The 19,955-nt window shown below is 40.8% G+C and overlaps 2 protein-coding genes across 3 annotated transcripts in view; both read right to left on the reverse strand.

Moving 5' to 3' along the window:
* The window catches only part of MACF1 (microtubule actin crosslinking factor 1), a 434,870-nt gene that overhangs the window by 226,025 nt on the left and 188,890 nt on the right, over positions 1-19,955 (reverse strand). For both annotated transcript variants that reach the window (XM_060206158.1, XM_060206157.1), the window contains exons 7-13: positions 3,778-3,944; positions 2,303-2,415; positions 2,116-2,222; positions 1,590-1,709; positions 1,356-1,451; positions 295-422; positions 114-207 (exon numbers count right to left, since the gene is read on the reverse strand). In XM_060206158.1, coding sequence (XP_060062141.1) covers positions 114-207; positions 295-422; positions 1,356-1,451; positions 1,590-1,709; positions 2,116-2,222; positions 2,303-2,415; positions 3,778-3,944 — 825 coding nt within the window. The remainder of the gene's footprint in view (positions 1-113; positions 208-294; positions 423-1,355; positions 1,452-1,589; positions 1,710-2,115; positions 2,223-2,302; positions 2,416-3,777; positions 3,945-19,955) is intronic.
* On the reverse strand, positions 15,127-17,244 carry LOC132542901 (uncharacterized). The gene has a single exon (XM_060206165.1). The coding sequence runs from the start codon at positions 16,170-16,172 to the stop codon at positions 15,159-15,161; it is 1,014 nt and encodes a 337-aa protein (XP_060062148.1). The 5' UTR covers positions 16,173-17,244; the 3' UTR covers positions 15,127-15,158.

Raw genomic sequence — 19,955 nt, forward strand, 5'->3', positions numbered from 1 at the left:
AGTAAGGAAGTAACACAGCTGGATTTCTCAACTGTTAAATTCAAAGGTTAAAGGCACAGGGTGAGATGTGAAAAACATGTGACATAAGTATAACAAAATAGCCAGAGACTTACAGCCTGCAGAGTATTCTTAGCTAGTGTCAGTTTTTCTTCACAGTTCAAAGCACCATTCTGGATTTTGTTTGCAATTTGTAGCAGCAATTCCAGCCTAGAGGAAAATAAAACCCATGTTTAAATGTGGGGCTCAGAGTGGCCCAGTAAGCCACGTCAGGCCACCCTCGGGCTTAGAATCTACCTTTCTACAGCTGGTCGAAGTGATTTTTCTCGCTCTAACATCTCAATGATGAGCTTTCCCCATTCTTCTTCCACATCATTAGGGTGATAACCTTGAGGCAGTTTAATCCGGCCAAATTCAATCCACACCTAAAAAAAAATCATACACACTTTTAGTCCAATAATAAAGTCATATCCTCAGGCCCCAGTGCTTACTTATTCTTTGTATATCAGTTCTGGCTTCTTTTCCTAGGAGTTTTCCCATTGTCTAATATAAGAAAATAACTGACTAATTAGCAGTATTTACATTGAACAGATGAGAGGGAAAAATTTCCTCTAAAATAGAGACCACTTATTCTAAATCCTTCTACATTTCTAATAAATCTTGTTCTCCAAATAACCCCAGTTTAGAAAGATCAAATGCCTATCAGTACAGCTTCAAATTCTCCAACAATCAAAATGTAAATAGAATCTTTTTTCCTTCCTATTCCAAGGAGAGGATAAGCTTCTCTTTAAGAAGCAGAGAGATTGATTCACAAAACTCAAGATTCCCAAATAAATGTATTCAATTTTCCAGTAGAATCATAAAATGCAGGTGATTGATGCTGTCCCTTTACAACAAATTTGCAAGAGCAGACTAAGGGTGATGCCAGGATTCATTACCTGGAAAATTTTATTTATACAGATTGTTGAAAAGACACAAGAAGGGAGTCGGGTTGTAGTGCAGCGGGTTAAGCGCAGGTGGCGCAAAGCACAAGGACCGGCATAAGGATCCCGGTTCGAACCCCGGCTCCCCACCTGCAGGGGAGTCGCTTCACAGGCGGTGAAGCAGGTCTGCAGGTGTCTATCTTTCTCTCCTCCTCTCTGTCTTCCCCTCCTCTCTCCATTTCTCTCTGTCCTATCCAACAACGACAACAACAATAATAACTACAACAATAAAACAACAAGGGCAACAAAAGGGAATAAATAAAATATAATATTAAAAAAAAAAAAGAAAAGACACAAGAAAATGTGCCTAATAATGAAGCAATAGCAGAGAAAACCAGCAAACCCCAAGTCTCATGAAAGGACAAGTTTTCTTACCTCTAATAATTTATATAATTCTTCAATTCTTCCTTTTTCTCTCTCCTTGGCCAGGATTTCAGTTTCCTTGAAGTGTATATACTGGTTATAAAGTGCCTGCAAAATTAATATTTGGTGAATTAATGAGTGTATGCAATCAACCTGGTCCAGTTTTTCATATCACCTTACCCAGAGTCAGCAGCAACAGGTTCTGAGACTTACTTATGAATTTACAACTTAAGGCCACAACTTTACCTTTAGTTCAACAGGGTTCTGGGGGAAAGATTTATCTGACATCAGTATTGTATGCTGTTTGATCCAGGGAATGAGGGAGTCCACTCGGCTTTGGTATTCTTGCCACCTGGAGTCTACTTCCTATAGTCAAAGGTTATATATTAGACAGCTGATGAACAATATGCAAAACAAGCACAGGGGAAAGTAGCTCTGACAATCCCAACCCCCCCCACACACACATATTTTTCTTTTTAACTACCAATATAGCTGTTTGGTTTTAACACTCAAATGAATTCCAGTTTCATAGCTATTCAACAGCTTTTACATGGGATTCCGTTTTTTGACTCACAGAATATAGTCCATGCTGGATGCTACAAAATTAGTGATATTTAGACTCATTCTCAGAGACCAAGGACAATGATCATGTGCAAAAATGTGGCTTCAGTTTGCTCTGTATACAGTGAGTAATTGAGAAGCATATTCTAATCAATACAGTCCACCCAAAGTAATCAAAGACAGAAAGTATTTTAGGAAAGTGATCTTTTACCGTAGCACTGATCCCTTCTCCACCCTCAGGGACTTTAGGGAAGGCATCATAAATAGAAGACACGTAAGTGATTACAGACTTTTCGTCTGGAGATGGCACATCCACATCTAAGAAAGGATAAGAAATTTCTTAGAACTAGCCAGGAGAAGGAATATGATAACTTTAATCTATTTCATTCAGCTCTCACCTTCTGCATCAAGTAATCGGGTGACTCCTAATCTTTCTGCCACTTCAAAAGCTTGTTCCAGATTTTCTCGGTTACTCTGAATCAGTACCCTCTCCATATCTACCAGATCAGGTCTGTAAAAGTTAACCAAGGCATAGTAAAGGCCTCCACCAATACATCACACACAAGTTCACACAAAGAAAACCCTAGGAGTTCCCAAAGTTGAAAAACATTGAATGAGCTTGAGAGAAAACAAGGGGTCTAAGGGGCATTAATACCTTTTTTTTTAATTGTCTCGCAGAAGCCCAGGTGCACCCTCATTCTAAACTTGCACAATAGTAGGTTTGTTCGATTTCATGGGGAAATTATCATAAACTAGTATAGAGTGGAAAATGGAGCACTTTGAGGGCCAGGTGATGGCTCACCCAGCTAAGCATACATAGTACTATGTGCAAGGACTTACACAAGGACCCAGGTTCGAGTCTCCCTTCACAAGCGGTGAAGCAGGTCTGCAGGTGTCTATCTTTCACTTCCCTTTCTAGCTCTCCATACTTTCAGTTTATCTCTGTCATATCAAATAAAATGAGGGGGAGGGCCTGGTGAATCTGTGGTGTTGGCAATGAGCCCCAGCAATAACACTGGAGGCAAACAAAAAAAAAATCTTAAGCATCTTTATGATCACTAAGTACATTTGATTTTCATTGTTCAAAACTTCTATCCTCATTCCAGCCACCTGCTCTCTGCTATTCCTCCTCCACTCCAAGCACACCCCAGTTTTAGGTCCTTCACATTTTTTATTTCCTCCATCTGAAGCATTCTGACCTTAGGGGCCTGTATGACTCATTTCTTCGCAGGTTTGCTCCAACATCCTCATCAGAGAGGCCACTTTAGCTACTCTGTCCGTAACACCATAACTTCTCCTCCCCCCCATTCTTTCTCTCTCTCTCTCTCTCTCTCTCTCTTGCCTCCAGGGTTATTGCTGGGGCTCGATGCCAGCACTATAATCCTCTGCTCCTGGTCATCAGTTTTTTCCCTTTTTATTGGATATGACAGAGAGAAATTGAGAGGGGAGGGAAAGATAGAGAGGGGAGGAGAAAGAGAGACACCTACAGACTTGCTTCACCACTTGTGACGTGACTCCCTGCACATGGGGAGCTGAGGGCTCAAACCAGGATCCTTGCACTTCATACTATGTGTGCTTAACTCAGTGCACCCCCCGACATGTCACTCTCTGCACCTCCTTTGCATTTGTCATAGTATAAATTGTTTATTGCCTAATAAAAAAAAATTTCAGGAGAGGATCTACTGTTTTATTTATTGTACTTGTGCCCAGAGTCTAGAAATATAATTTCAAAACATATTCCTTTCAAAATGACTAAAATGACTCAGTTACCTTGACTCTCAGTTGACATGGACAGTGTCATGTATTTATTTATTGTATTATAACTAATTACAAATAAGAGATTAGAAAAAGCTCCTCCAAGCACTGAACTTACCTGTATCGGTGAATAAGTGCATTGAACATCTTCCCATCGCTCCAGCAAGAGGAGAAGTTGGTGCATTTGATTCCTGTATAACCAGCTGTCACCTTCTGGGTCCACAGCAGCAGCTTCTCCTTAGCTGACATGTCCCCTGACTCTCCACTAATGTAGATGTCAGAGATCTGACAAAATATAGGACATAGAATAATTAGCATAACAGATGAAGCCTGTCATCCTTCTCTTCTTCATTGTAACTTTAAGGAAAGGAGGGAGAACCAAGGCTAGCAGTAGATTCAAGATAACAGTTCTGCCATAAATGCATTTTTTGCAGTAGTCAGAGAACTGCAAATCAAGGCTGGAGGAACCTGAGGTCCCAGAGGTCGCAGTGTCAGTCCCTAGGACTACAAAACACAGCCAAGCATTATTCTGGCCTTCCTACCAAGAAAATCAATACAATCTTTAAAAAGAAAACTAAAAAAATAGATACGCAAATTAAAATGTTAAGAGGATAGTTTCACCTAATACATTAGGCAAGTTTTTTTTTGTTGTTGTTCCTCCTCCAGGGTTATTGCTGGGCTCGGTGCCTGCACCATGAATCCACCGCTCCTGGAGGCCATTTTTTCCCCCCTTTTGTTGCCCTTGTTGTAGCTTCGTTGTGGTTATTATTATTGCCCTTGTTGACGCAATTCGTTGTTGGATAGGACAGAGAGAAATGGAGAGAGGAGGGGAAGACAGAGAAGGGGAGAGAAAGATAGACACCTGCAGACCTGCTTCACCGCCTGTGAAGCGACTCCCCTGCAGGTGGGGAGCCGGGGTTCGAACCGGGATCCTTACGCCGGTTCCTGCGCTTTGCGCCACATGCGCTTAACCCACTGCGCCACCGCCCGACCCCCTGCAAGTTTTTGTTTTAAACGATACTGTCCAGTACTGGAGAGACTACCTAGCATTGACCATTCTCATGCATTGACATGGGTGAAAGCAAAATGACATTGACTTTTCTGAATGGCAGTTTTGAATCAAAATCTTAAAAAATACATATGCTTGATAGAAAACCATCAGAAAGATACACAAAGAATTTTACTCAAGAACGTTTACAAAAACATGATAAATGTAACAAAAAAAAAAAGCAACAGAGCTTAAACTAATAAAAATTGGTTACAAATAGTGAGGGGGAGTGTCCAGGTCCTGGAACATGATGGCAGAGTAGGACCTGGGGGGGGGGGGGGGGCTAGATTGTTAACGTGGAAACTGAGAAATGCTACACATGTACAAACTACTACATTTTACTGTCAGCTGTAAACAATTAATGCCTCCCCAATGAAGAAAAGAATTGGTTACAAACAGTAATACGTGCTATATAACAGAATTTTGTAAGCCTAAAATAGATATACTTTAGAAAAATCTAATGACATAGGAAAATGATCATATTTCATCAAAAATATTAACAGAATATGTATAGTAATAAGGATTCTGTTTAATATATAAAATGCATATTTAAGTGTCTAGTCAAATATACATATGCATCCATATGTATATAAGTATAGGAGAGAAATATACAAAGTAGTAATCATAGTTATATCTAAGTAGTTGAATTATAGGTTATATTTTCCAGAATTCCTAAATCATGTATTTTGGGGTATGTGGAGCTAGGGCTTCATGCGTGTGTAATTTTATTGTTCCTGGGTATTTTTAAGTTTTATTTTTATTCATAGAGGGAAGAAGAGAGAAATACCATAGCCCCAGGGTTTCCTCTGGTGTGACAGCACCTCCCATGTAATGCCAAAGCTTGAACCTCGACCATGCACATTACAAGGCACTTGCCCTCTTTGGTGAGCTTTATCTTTATTTACTTACTGGATAGAGACAGTCAGAAGTCAAGAGGGATGGGGGTGATAAGAGGGAGAGAGACGGAGAGACACCTGCATCACTATTTCACCACTTGTAATGTTTTCCCCCTGCAGATAGGGACAGAGGGCTCGGACCTTGGTCCTTGGTCAATGTAACATGTGCACTCCAATCAGCTGCACCATCACCCAGCCCTCCCTCATATGCATTTTTATAATAACAAAAAACTTTCTTTTGACCTCCAGGGTTATCACTGGTGCTCGGCGCTGGCACTAAGAATCCACCGCTTCTGGCAGCCATTCCCCCCTTTCTTTTGTATTCAATAGGACAGAGAGCAATTGAGATGGGAGAGGGAGATAGAGAGGGGGAGAGAAAGATAATCACCTACAGGTCTGCTTCACTGCTGCAGGTGGGGAGCAGGGGCTCAAACTTGGGTCCTTATACATGGTAATATGTGCAATCTGAGCATAGGACTTACTAATATTTTAATGAGATTGCAATTTAGGAGAGGAGAAAGTATATGTATGTCTTGATTCCATGAAGGTCTGAGTTTGAAATTCAACTATAACAATAATAACCACAACAAGGCTACAACAACAAGGGCAACAAAATGGGGGAAAATGGCCTCCAGGAGCAGTGGGTTCACGGTGCAGGCACTAAGCCCCAGCAACAACCCTGGAGGCAAAAAAAAAAAAAAAAAAAAAAAAAAGCCTATCAGTTAGACAGAATTGAAGTACAGTATTTGCTAAGAAAGTGGCCTCAAATAGATAATTTAAGCCCATTATTACCAATCTGCCCTATATTTAAAACAGGGCAACTTTCTCATTTGGTTATTTTTAAAAGGTGACATGATGAGGGAACATGCATTTCCCACCTATAATAACAAAACAGCATGCCTAGCTTAATTTGCAGGTCAGGAATTTTGGACAGGGAAGGCCTAGGCATGCCAATACAACATCTATCTGTCAGTTGTCTCCAAAAGATGCAATCAACCATATTGCATCTCCATCTCTGTTAACTGGATGAGAAAAAAAATGGGATTATTGTCACATCCATCTCAGTAATTTAATTTGGCTTTTGTCCATCTATTCATCTCATGTACACATGTCTGACCTTTGGGTTGTGCAGAAACTTTTGCCTTAATCTCCCAGAAGTAGGCACCAGTGTCAGGGAGCTTTCTCCCTCAACTGGATTTTTAAAAGAAAGTCACTTTAGAGAGAGAACAGCCTCAATACCATCCCAGAAACTATTAGTGTCTACTGAAATTCTATTCACACTTCCTAAAGCTTGTTTAATTCCTCCCAGAAACTTGAAGCAATTATTGGACAGCATCTAACCTGTGCTTAAAACTACACTATATACTAGGGAGAAGAACAAAAAGGTCAAACAGCATTTATTTATTTTGTTGTTATCTCTTGAACAACCATTATGCTCTATGAGCTGTGTATAAATTCATGATAATGCAAGATAAAAGTACAATTCTAGGTCTCCTCAAGTTCAAGCAATTTAAGAGGGAAGACAATATACTATATAGATAGATAATGCTCTGATAAGGCAAGTAGTAACTGTAACTAGCATTGCTAAGGAGTTTCTCCAAGACAACTAAAGTTATCTAGGTGGAAGGTGATAAATAAAACAGACATGACTGTCCTGAAAAAATGTACTTAACATATGCTGTATCTGGGTAAATAAGGCTACCCTACATACAAGACAGTTTCAGATATCCACAAATGTTAATAGATGGAAGGGAGGAATAGAGCAAAGATTTTTTTTTTTTTTTGCCTCCAGCGTGATCACTGGTTCTTGGTGCCTGCACCACAAATCCACTGTTCCTGGCAGTCATCTTTTTTCTTTTTTCCATTGTTGTTGCTGGATAGGACAGAGGGCAACTGGGGGGTGGGGGAACAGAGAGGAGGAGAGAAAGACACCTGCAGATATGCTTCACCACTTGCAAAGAGTTACACCTGCAGGTGGGGAGCAGTGGGGCTGGAACCTGGATCCGCGGACTTGGACTTTGACTTGGCAGTATGTGCACCTACGCTAGTGCATTACTGCTAGCCCCCGAGAAAAGGAAACTTTGTGGTACTTGAATAATCTTTCTGAAAATGTACACATAAATTAAGCAGTATATCAAATGCTTTAGTTTTCCACTACTGCTTCCACCACCGTATTTCATAAAACCACATTACTCAAATTCTCCACATCTGCTTGACATTAATATCTTTTTCATCAATGAAGATACTTGTAAAAAAAGTTAACAAAATTATTTTGAATAAATTTTCTAGATGTCATATAGATATTTCTTGTGCCCACTCAAAGGGCTGTAGAGCATCCAAAATGGTCAAAGATGGTTTCAAAGCAGTGTTATGATTTTCCTTAGAGCCATTCCCCTTCTCTGCCAACTACACTCCTGGAGTCCCCACCCCTAAACCTAAGGAGATGGGAAAGCTTTGTGTTCTTTGTAAAACCTCAAAGAGGGGTTGTTGCAGAGAAGGGAGAGTTCAGGGCAAACACAAGGACTGAACTTAGCTACCAAGGAGCCAGCCAGTCTGTTGATGTACATGAATTTATAGATTATATACATCACGACCATCTCTGTTGCAACCACTTCTGGGTTTATAAATGAATTATCTCTGAGGGGAAAAAAAAGATTTCTGAGCTCTAGTAGCACATTCCTGAGTCTATCAATGAAATTTCGTTCCCAGCCATAAGAACTCCCTTGCAAAACATTGGATTTAATTAATTCATTCATCCATTCATTCTATTGGCATTTATTTATGACCACCATAATGTAATTACTTGCTGTGTTTTTCTTAATGACATAAGGATTTTTAAAAAGCTTTTAATGCGACTAGACTTCTATGCAATTATACCGAATACTTCAAATTCTAAGAATAATAGTAATAAAAAGTTTAGATATTTTTGTCTCTTTTTTGTTTAGTGAATTAAATCCTAATGGTTGATCACTATAAAAATAATTATCCAATGGAGATAGCAGATGATGACAACAATTCATTCAACCTTTTCTACAAACTATCAGATAGACTTCATAAAAAGTCAAATGCAAAGAGATTCCTTTTTTCTGAAGGTTTATTTGTAGGATGGAAAAAAATCTTATACTTAATTATATGTGGTAGATAACAGAAAGAGTTACACATAGATTAAGGTAACAAAAAAACAAGACAGAAAATAGTAATATCCAACAGAGAATCTCAGCAGTAAGAAAATTAGTGTGGGCTGGAGTGACAATAAAAATATATCTTGGGAGTCAGGCGGTAGTGCAGCGGGTTAAGTGCACGTGACACAAAGCACAAGGACTGGCGTAAGGATCCCAGTTCAAGGGCTCCCCACCTTCAGGGGGGTTGCTTCACAGGTGGTGAAGCAGGTCTGCAGGTGTCTATCTCTCCTCCTCTCTGCCTTCCCCTCCTCTCTCCATTTCTCTCTGTTCTATCCAACAACAGCAACAACAATAACTACAATAATAAAACAACAAGGGCAACAAAAGAGAAAATAAAATAAAACAAAATAAACAAACAAAAAATTTTCTTAAAGAGGTATGACTTAAATTCACCCTTTAAGGGGCTATAGGAAAGAAATACAAAGAAGAAAATCATTATAGATAGAAAATATATGTAAAGTTTGGAAGTTAAAGCAGTAACAGCAGACAGTTAAAGGGTTAAACAAGGGTTAACCTGTTATTACAGGAATGTTCAGAGTAGCTCTGATAGATTATGGAGGGTTAGAATGCCAGAGAAAGAAGGACAGAAAGAGAAAGGCAAAGCAGAGTTTGAGTGAGTTTGGAGTATTGCACCAAAGTAAACTTTAGGGGTTGGAGGAGATGGAAAGGGGTAACTCCACTGTAGGGGGGTGGGGGTAGGGACACAGACCTTTGGTGGTGGGATAAGATAGGAAAGGGGGGAGAATGCCAGGGTGAGGAATGTAAATTTTGTAAATCTATGCAAACCTCAGAGAATAAGATTAGATGTAATGGATAAGTAGATATTTGAGTCTCAAGTTCCGCAGTTTCTAGGTCATCATCCCACGACAGAAAAGGCATCAGACTGAAAGTTTTGATTCAAGAAGCAGGTGAGCTCTCTGTCTCTCTCGCTCTCCATCTCCCTTTTTCCCCTTTCAATTTCTCCCTATCTAATAAATGAATAAAAATATGAAAAAAACAATAAAAGATTCAGGGTCAGGCTGAGGGACACCAAGTTGAGCACACGCACTAATAGTGCGTTCAAGCCCCTGGTCCCCACTTGCAGGGAGAAAGCTTCACAAGTGGAGAAGCAGGGCTGCAGGTGTCTCTCTGTCTCCCTCTCTCCCTTTTGCCTCTCATTTTCTCTGTCTCTATCTAATAAATAAATAAAAATATGGAAAAAAAAAGATAAGAAGCAGGTGAGGGCCAAGTGCAGTGGTTCATTATAAATGCCTGGCTAGAGGCATCTAATGACAGCTATATTTACTATCAACATCAGAGTTAGTTAGGTAAAGGTCAGACAATACTCCTTTCAATATTCAAATGCAGTACCTTGGACATCTTTCTATGAACTATAACAAGGGAAGAAATTCTAGGCCATAGAAAATGGTTTTTTTTTCTTTCCAATTTTCCTAAATATTGTCAAAACTTCTTCAAATACAGATATCAATTCATAACTCCACACACAAGATCTGAAAAGGTCTTTCGATTACTCTACATACTTGCATACACTTGATATTTTCAGACTTTTCCTTTCTTGTCAATCTGATGAATGTAAGGTGGTATCTACTATTTCTATTTCCAAATCTTTGCTAGTAAAAAAGGTTCATGCGTATGAGATACTTGGGTTATCTTTTTGTAAACTGCTTATTCAAGGACTTTCCCTTATATTAATGCATATAACTCTTACAACAACCCTACAAAGTCTATATTATTCCTTCTATCAATTTATAAATAATGAAATGTCACAGAGAAGAAACATGTCCCAAGGTATAATGATTAGTAGAGCCAGAAATCTAATTCAGTCAGTTTGGCTCCACATTCTTTTGGCCCCTCACCCCACCCTGCTCCAGATTAGGCTTCACACATGCATGGTTTTACCACTCTCACGGCAACTTTTTCATTCAGATAGAGAAACAAAGAGAAAGAGAAAGTCACTATAGTATTGGAGCACCTCCAGCACCATGAACAGTTGTGCTAGAGTTCAAACCTGGGCTGTATATATAGCAAGGCATGTGCCCTACCCAGTGAGCTACCTCTCTGATCTGATTGCACGTTCTTTACCACTACAACCTATAATACACTTCACACACTATGGGCATTATTATTATTATTTTAGTATATGCATTATACAGTGAGTTTTGCATTATTTTTGTTAACCTTTCACTTAAAGTTTAATATAATGAATTCCTGTATTCCACCATTCGGTGTGTTTTAAAAAATATTTTAATTTATCTCAATGAGAGAAATACACACACACACACACACACATATGGAGAAGATGGGATGGAGAGAGAGAAGGAGAGAGACAGAGACAGATAGAAATAGAGAAAGAGAAAGAGAGATGATGGGGAGAAAAAGAGAAACACCAGCTCTTGTGGTGGTACTGGGGATTGAGCCTGGGACCTCAGAACCTTGGGCATGAAAGTCTTATATAATCATTATGCTATCTCCCTGGCTCCCAACCACTCAGTCTTAATCACTGCCCACTTACAGCTAACCTTGTTCCACTCACATTCCGGCACTCCATCCTGTCCTAATTCTATGAAGCAGACCCCACAATTGTTATATTCTTTATAAACACCTGAGTATATATCTCTGAAATGACTCCTTTTTTCTCAACATAACCATGCCACATTTCTTAAACCTAAAAAACTATGATGTCTCTTCACTTGATCTTCACCAACATACCAAGGAACTATATGATGGCTCTTCTAATACTTTTATTAATACTTTTTTTTTTACTTTTCTATAATACTTTTTTATAAAACTTTTTTTACTTTTAACTAAGCAAAATGTCTCAAGAAAAAAAAATGTGTTCTTAAAGGAAAGCTCTAATAAAAAAATAAAAACAAACAAAAAAACCTAAAGCTCTAAAAGAAAGCTCTAAGCTTTCTTTTTTTAAAGACTTTAAATAATATTTATTTATTCATTTTCCCTTTTTGTTGCCCTTGTTTTTTTTTATTTGTAATTACTATCATTGTTGTTGTTGATGTCGTCATTGTTGGATAGGACAGAGAGAAATGGAGAGAGGAGGGGAAGACAGAGAGGGGGAGAGAAAGATAGACACCTGCAGACCTGCTTCACTGATTGTAAAGCGATGTCCCTGCAGGTGGGGAGCCGGGGGCTTGGGATTCTTATGAAGGTCCTTACCACCTACACTTAACTGCTGCGCTACCACCTGACTCCCCTAACTGTAACTTTCACTGCCCTCTTCCTCCAATAGTATTGTTTGCATAATCCGGCTTTCTTCTAGCAATACAAAGCAAATATTAGTAAAGCAACTCCCTAAATTAAAAAAGGAAAAATGAAATGGGATACTTAGAAAAGACCGAGCTCCTAAAATAATATACCAGATACTTCTTTCTCGTCATTTCTTGCCCCCCAATGTTATCTCATTATTCACACAAAACTGTAGGAACCTGAGTGTTTGTGGCAAAGATTCTGGTGAAAAGCCAAATCCTTCATTCAACAGATTCCACTAACACCATGGACACTGGCATACTGACAGTGGGGACCAAGTTAGGGACAAGGAAGGGATTCTCAACAAATTTCCCATTGCAATAAGCCAGGTATTGTGGACATTGATGGCCGCTGGTACTAGGGAGTCTATCTTTGGGTAGAAATGAGCCAGAGAAGGCCTTTGTCTGACATCAAAGTACAATTCCTGTTAACCCATGATCAACCAGCTCGGAACACTAGTTGTTTATCATTCTGAAGACTCCTTCTGTCAGCTGACCCATCATCCTGTTTCTCTATTAACTATTTCCTGACAAGGGGGATAGCAACTGCATTGGATGAAGGGGAAAGCAGCCCATTTACCATCTATTATCTAATCCCTACAGTTAGCAAGAATCAGAAGCAGTTTCTGTTTCTCTCTATGCTGGAAAAAAGGGGGGTTTGTGTCTAGTCGTAGCTGGGTTCCACCCTTATTGATAAGCCCTGGACTGATGCATACACAGTACTCAATGCATCCAGGCTTGCCAGCCTGCTCCTCTTGATGAAGGAGCTGGTCTGTGACAAGCAGCAGCTGCTCTTCTGACCCATATCCAACTCTGGCGTGCTCACAATCAACACAGGGAACATATGCCTGGGGTCTCAGCCTGCGCTCTGCACAGGAGACGTACAGGGTAAGGACACAATACCACTGTGGCTGCTATGGCCCAAGAGACCTTGTCAACAGCCTGTGAGGAAGAGAAGCTCTCTGAAGACAGTTCCTTTAGAGACGAGTGAAGGTACTAGGGCTCTAAGTCTAATGCCTTTCATTCTGAAGTGCCTTCACACCTAAGAAGTTACTTCTTAAATGTCATATAGGGTAGATAGTCTGGGGTCCCCACATCACAGGATGGAAACAGTCTCAGAAATGACACAGTCACCTTTTTTTTTCAGTCTAGGCTATAAATGGACTGTCTGCTCTGAAAGAGAAGAGATGGGATGCATCTCTTGGCTGCCCAGAAAATGCCAAATATCGATTTCATTCACATACTGAGCAGCAATGGAATCTCATTACTGTCAAGCTACAGATTATGATCCAAAGGTTTCTTTGCCATTTTTTTTCATCATATTATTTGGAATCTTCCCTCCTTCTCCCACTGTAGAGATCCAGCCCATAGTAAAAGTGCCATGATCACATGTTCATTATCTGGAACAGATTTCTAGCAGCAATCCTTAAGATTTTGTAGTCTGAACTTTCTGAAAGTATCACACTAGTGTGTATATTAAAATACTATAGTGGACAACTTCAGTTTTAATCTCAGTGACACCAGAATCAGTTCTCTATTTACCTCCCAAATACTCTATATCCATCAGATGAATAAAAGAAACAAGTTGCCTTCCACAGTCCTTCTTATCCAATGACATTCAAATACTTATACCCCAGCCCAAGCAACCCCAGTGTCTTCCTTCTCAGCTTCACACATGTATCAATTTAATATTGAAATGCCCAAGAAGGCTCTTTCCTGGTTATATGAAAAACATGTAAATATTTTTCAATGGTCTCCTTTTCCTTCCAATGTTAGGAGTCTCTAAACTCTCTAATGAAAGGCATAGAGATGGGCTTATCCATGGGGGAATTAATCTCCAAAAAGGACATTTTAAGTACAGATCAAATTTAAATGGGTTTCTCTCTTCAGCTTGGTGATAAGTAAAGCACTGGGACAGGCCACATTCCAGCTCTGCAGGCATCAGGGTAACTGCCCACAGCCTCAGCAAGGAAAACATGCTTCTACTTCTTGCTGCTCTTGGCTCCTAAAGTTTTCATTTCTTCTCTTGCAAAGGCTGATTGTCAGCCAATAAAAGTTTCTTAGCCACTGGTGAACAATAACTTCAGTCACATATTCTATCACACACACACACGCACACGCACACGCACACACACACACACACGCCAGATTCTATGTCAACCAGGGTCTCACCGAATCCTCCTCCCCACTCAGCGACCAGATCACTTGAGTTCTCACTTGCTCCTTGACCCTAAAAATATTTACAGTGGCCCTAGGAGATAGCACAGTAGTTTAAGCAATAGACTTTCAGGCCTGAGACTCAGAAGTCCCAGATTTAATCCCTGGGACCACCATAAACCACAATCAAACAGTGGTCTGGTAAAAACAAGATCAAAAACATTCATAGCACCCCAGCACTCAACACACACCCCATAAATAAAAGCTTGTTAAGGTATCAACTAGTCCATCAAGAGGGGTGGGGCATTCCAGCTTTGAACTTTCATGCTGCCCTACCCCCCCCCCCCAAATATCCAGATAATTCTACGTCCTCTCTCCTAAGGCTGGATTTAGGAGCTAAAGAAGGAAACCCTCTCTACCTATACAAATAATGATTAAATGTTGTCACTAGCAGTGTCCCCACAGGAGTGGGATTGCATCAGCCCTAGTAAGAACATCACTCTCTGGGGCAGACAGCAAAGACACCAAGGAGAGTTGCCTCACCTATTCCTCTCTCAATTCAAGATTTAGCTAGGCCTCCTTACCATTTTCTATGTTACACTGTAACTTCTTGCAGCAGTGAAGATAGTACACAGATCTGCTTGAGAGTAAATAATACCTAACATTGTACCTTGAGAGATAATCCTAACAGACAGCTCAGGCAATTATGCTGCAAGGTTACTCAGAATCTGGGAGTCCCCAGAGGCAACAGGACTTGGTTTCAAGCATCAAGGGGCAGACCTGAAATAGATTCTGCTAGCCAAGCCCCAGCAGTCTCTAACTCTCAGCACTTGATACAGGGATGCATCTGAGAAGTGCCAGATTCCTTCAGCTCACCACACCCCTCTAATAAGTCTGAATAGCAGAATCCAAAAAGCTCTTTACTTTTATCCCTTGAACATGCCCACCAACCCCCTCTAGACCCCATGGTGGTTATGGCTTGCCTCCAAGGAAAGGGTGCCATCCTCTTCTGAGAAGGATAAGGAGCTCTTTTCAGGCTCTGTCTCTTTTGGCTGGATCCCACGTAAGTGTGGCCCATCGCTGCCATAGCCAGAGGAGGAGGGCAAAATGCTCACGGTCATGCCAGTGACGGAGAGATCACTCTGAGAATTAGGCAGACGGGAACCCTCAGGGAGGGTTTGACCCATGTGGGCAGGTTCCAGGTGCCTGTGGCCTCTTGACTGGCCCAGTAGTGATGAAGACACAGAACATTCTGTAATCCAAGAACCTGCCTGAGAGGCACTTAAAATACCCTTGCTTTCTTTCCCAACACTCCAGCCTTCTAAAAGTTGATTTTGGCTTCTTATGTTCGTGGGGTAGTTTGCCCTGGGGAAGATGCCACTCCGACAGCCAAGCTGAGTGGCTCCATTCTTCACTGCAGTCTCTCCCTGCAAAGGCAGCAGCACAGCTCTGCTGCTGCAGGATGCTGTCCTCGGAAATTCCACCAGTTGGCTTACTGACTTCTCACAGTTCCTTTCTGCTGGGTTATCAAGCAGGTGAGCGATGACAGTTGTTCCCTCTTCCAGGGAATCCCAGACCCCTCCAGCAACTGATGACTCATTCTCCAACAAAAGGTGAGCCCTCTGGATCTTCCCTTGGAATCTCTCCTTCACCTGAACGATCATTCCCTGATCTCCTACCCCCCGCTTGGGGGCCGAGTCTCCCGGCAGTAAAATGTCTGGGGGAGGGTGCTCTGCCCCTCCCACTCCTTCTTCCTTCCGAAGACTCACTGTTAACTTCCTTAGGGCTTCAGTCTCTTCAGTGACTCCGGTTCCTTCCGAGGGCTCATCATGAGATGCCTCCGGAGTAAGGGTTTTCTTCCCCCTCCACTTCCTTTTGAACCGAACCCTTTTCTTAGGAGATATGGGAGCCTTCTCGGGAATAGCTATAGGATCTTTTGGCTCCTTAACACAGCCCAGAGAATTTCCCATCTCTTTCCTATCCTAATCTCAGCAAAAACACCGCTAAACCAGTCCTGTGATGACAGAGAAATCCCAACCTTGACTTCATTGGATTAGATGTACGCTTGAAAACATGTACTACGCTGGCAAGCCCTCCAATTCTTTCTCCCTCCCTCCCCGCCTTTCTGTCTCTTCTAGCCGCTGCTGCCGATTCAGACAGCCATCTTACAGGCTCAGAGCTGCAACAAGACAAATTCAAAGCATCTCACTGCAGTTCAGAAATCACTTGACCTAAAAGCAGACAGAAACCCAATTGGCTGCTGCTTCCTCTCTCCAAATATGAGGTAATTGGAGCACTGCCCTCAGTAACACAAACAGAAAGCAAAAAGGAGCTGGAAACCAGGGGAGGGGAGAAACTAGGAAGGGGGAGGAGAGGGGAGGAGGGGAGGAGGAGGAGAGAACTGTAAGAGTAAATGGAAATGGGAGGGGAATAGAAGAGAGGGGCTGGGCTCCAGAAGGAAAAGAAAAGAAAGGAAGAGGAGAAAGAAAGAAAAGCAAACCAGCTCTGTCAATATCAACTAACCAAAGAGCCACTATGAACCAGGGCAAGGGATGCTGCAATTATGGCCCCTAAACTCTGAAAGGAGACATATTTCAATTGTTGCACCAAGAAGTCCAAAAGAAAATATCAGACAACACATATTTTTTCACATCAGAAACAATGACATTATTTTAATCTTAATTAAAATAGAATCTTTACCTTTGAGGAAAAAAAAAAATCAGGCCTAGCCTCCAGTACTATTTATTCCCTTCCTCTCCTCAGGCCCCCTTAGAAAAAGAGAATGAGGGAGTAGCGCGGTGGGTTAAGCGCACATGGCTTCAAGTGCAAGAACCAGCCCCCGGCTCCCCACCTGCAGGGGAGTCCCTTCACAAGTGGTGAAGCAGGTCTGCAGGTGTCTGTCTCTCTTTCTCTCCTCCTTTCTGTCTTCCTCTGCTCTCACCATTTCTCTCTGTCCTATCCAACAACAACAACAATAACTACAACAATAAAACAACAAGGGCAACAAAAGGGAATCAATATTTAAAAAAAAGAAAAAGAGAATGATATGTTAATTCTGCTGGCCAATGACACAGAGGGAAAAATCTAGGAACTGGCTTTAATCATCATATATAGAAAGTAGCTCAAAGGGACACTACTTCCAAATACAGCAGCATTTCTGCTGAATAATATTTGATGAAAATGTTCAGCAGTAATTATTGATACTGCTGCTAACTAGACCTTTTAAAAGCCCTTTATTACTTATCAACCACTGTGCTGAACTATGGGTTATCTCCCTTAATCCTCACAGTAATTGTGAGGACAAAACTAATTCTCCGTTTTACAGGTAAAGAAAATTTTACATTTTATAGATTTGAAAAAGTTGTATAATTTTCTTAATGGTACACAGCTGTTTAGTGGTAAAGTCAGAACATGTTTAAGCCTTTCAACTTCATCTCCATGTTGTATTACTCTCTAAGGGCAAGCAAGGCGGGAAGTCTGTACTCAGTCAAGTGAAACAGGATGATCCCCCACTGTTTGGAATGGGTAACTAGACTCACAGAGACTAAGGGGTCCAACAGAAAGACAGCACTAGCTGCTGGGGAACAGGAAAGGAAGTTGCAAAAATGAGATCCAGGTGTTTTTTTATTCAAACTGCAGTGGAACCAGAAGTCTGAATTATAAATTTAAAATTTTGGATTAAAATAATCATCCTGCTATTATAGTGAGGCATCCCTCCCCCAACATTCTGTGTAGTATCTGACAGCTGAGAAAAATATGCTACAACCCAAAGGGTTGTGCTTGGGTTGGAAAGGAAAAATTCTGTATAAATTTCTTTCCTGTTGCAACTGTTTATTCTGGACTAAAAGAATCTAGATCACAGAGTAGAAAAGAAAAGAAAAGAAAAGAAAAATATATATATATATATATAGCCTGCCTGGTTCTATGTCAATCCTGTTCCATCTCCTAGAGACCTGAAAAGTACCTTCCACAAAAGGAGAGTAGTAAGAAGTCCTAAAACAAAAGCTCCCACACAACTGTCTGAGACTCCAGACAGCAACCCATCTGCCTCACAGCTGCAGTAGGTGTCTCTCCTTTCAGCCTTTTCCTCAAGGCTGACTACAGTGCTGCAGCACCATCTTATGGTCATTATAAACTACAGCAATAAACAAGACAAGGCAATTAGCCCAGGAGAGAAAAGTCAGGCAATCAGACTACAGCAAAACAGTTTTATCAGAGGAGGGAAGGAAGAAGGGAAGGAAGAAAGGAGTGAAGGAAAGAAGGGAGGGAGGGAGAGAGGGAGAAGGAAGTCATCTAGACAGGCATCAGGTGTACACTCCTCCAATGAGTAAAACTGAAACCGTGCACCTTTTAAGATGCACACTCCGAGGGGCAAACCAGAGCTTTATTAATGTAATACAAGCAAACCAAATTGAAACTGATCAATGCAGGAAGAAGTCCAACAGAACTAAGCTTATTGACATCTGGGGGCCTTTTCTTTTTAAAACATCTGCATATATTAGACAAGTAAGACCTTTAATTCCTTTTGTTTGGGAGGAAAACTGATTTAGGAAAGGAGAAGAGGTTATTTCAAATTTCTAGCTCTGCGAGCTTAGTAGCCATGCAACTGAAGTGTAAATTAGCAGGTGATGGCGCTTTCTGCAAACTTTCTGAGGAAAGGCAGATACCATCACCTATTTAAAGGTGTTTTAGAGAGGGACAATGAAATCAAGTCTATAAAAACACTTGGCTCAGAGCCTGCTCTAAAGCTAATCCTTTATATTTCTTTTTTTCTTTAAGGGGATTTTTTTTTTTTTTGCCTCTAGGGTTATTGCTGGGGCTTGGTGCCTGCACCACCACGAATCCACTGCTCCTAGAGGCTATTTTTTCCCTTTTGTTGCCCTTGTTGTTTTTCATTGTTGTTGTAGTTATTATTATTGTTATTGATAGATAACAATAATCATTAATAATCATTATATCATTGTATAATAATATTATGATTATAATAATCATAATCATCATTGTTAGATAGGACAGAGAGAAATTGAGAGAGATGGGGAAGACAGGGAGGGGGAGAGAAAGATAGACACCTGCAGACCTGCTTCACCACTTGTGAAGTGACCCCCTCCCCCCCGCAGGTGGAGTTATATTTCCATTCCTTCTTGGCGTGTAAAGTTATGAGACACTGCCCTAGCACCAGGATTTTTTTTTTTTTCTTCACTAGGCTCCAAGGAAAATAGATTATTTCCAAGGTCCCAAGCATGGGTACTTAATTTTCTTTACAGAGGCTCTGCCTCTATGTATGTTATTAAGTAAGTTAACTCTGATTGCTAGGACTTTTGCCTAGACATTTTTCTCAGTTAGTCTGGGCTCCTACCACATTGGCTGCTCTTTGGAAAAGCAGATTTTTAGAGTCCAGCTATTCTTCATGATATTGTTGGCTTTTTCTAGTTAACTGTTTACTGCCTTTAGGTTCCCACAGAGACAGTCAAGGCTAAACGAGCTCGTCTACTCATCCCTCCAACAGAATGGTGCCTCGTCTCTATGCCAGCCAAGCAATAAGAGCAACGGAGTGTACAGACATGTAAACCTCCAGTCTAGCCAGTAAGATCACTCTCGACCTCCTTGGGCTTTCACATTTTACTTCAGAGTACTAAACACATACTAGTATTATTTAAATATTTGACAGTTGAAAAACTAAGCTTATCAGATTCTAAAAATAGTCTCTTTGGGGACTGGGAAATAACTCACTTTGTACAGCATCCGCTTTATAG

The sequence above is a fragment of the Erinaceus europaeus genome, chromosome 13 (assembly GCF_950295315.1).
Source record: "Erinaceus europaeus chromosome 13, mEriEur2.1, whole genome shotgun sequence".
Lineage (NCBI taxonomy): Eukaryota > Metazoa > Chordata > Mammalia > Eulipotyphla > Erinaceidae > Erinaceus > Erinaceus europaeus.

Excerpts from the sequence above, each read along its gene's own strand:
- LOC132542901 (XM_060206165.1), bottom strand. The coding sequence starts at position 16,172 with ATGGGAAATTCTCTGGGCTGTGTTAAGGAGCCAAAAGATCCTATAGCT.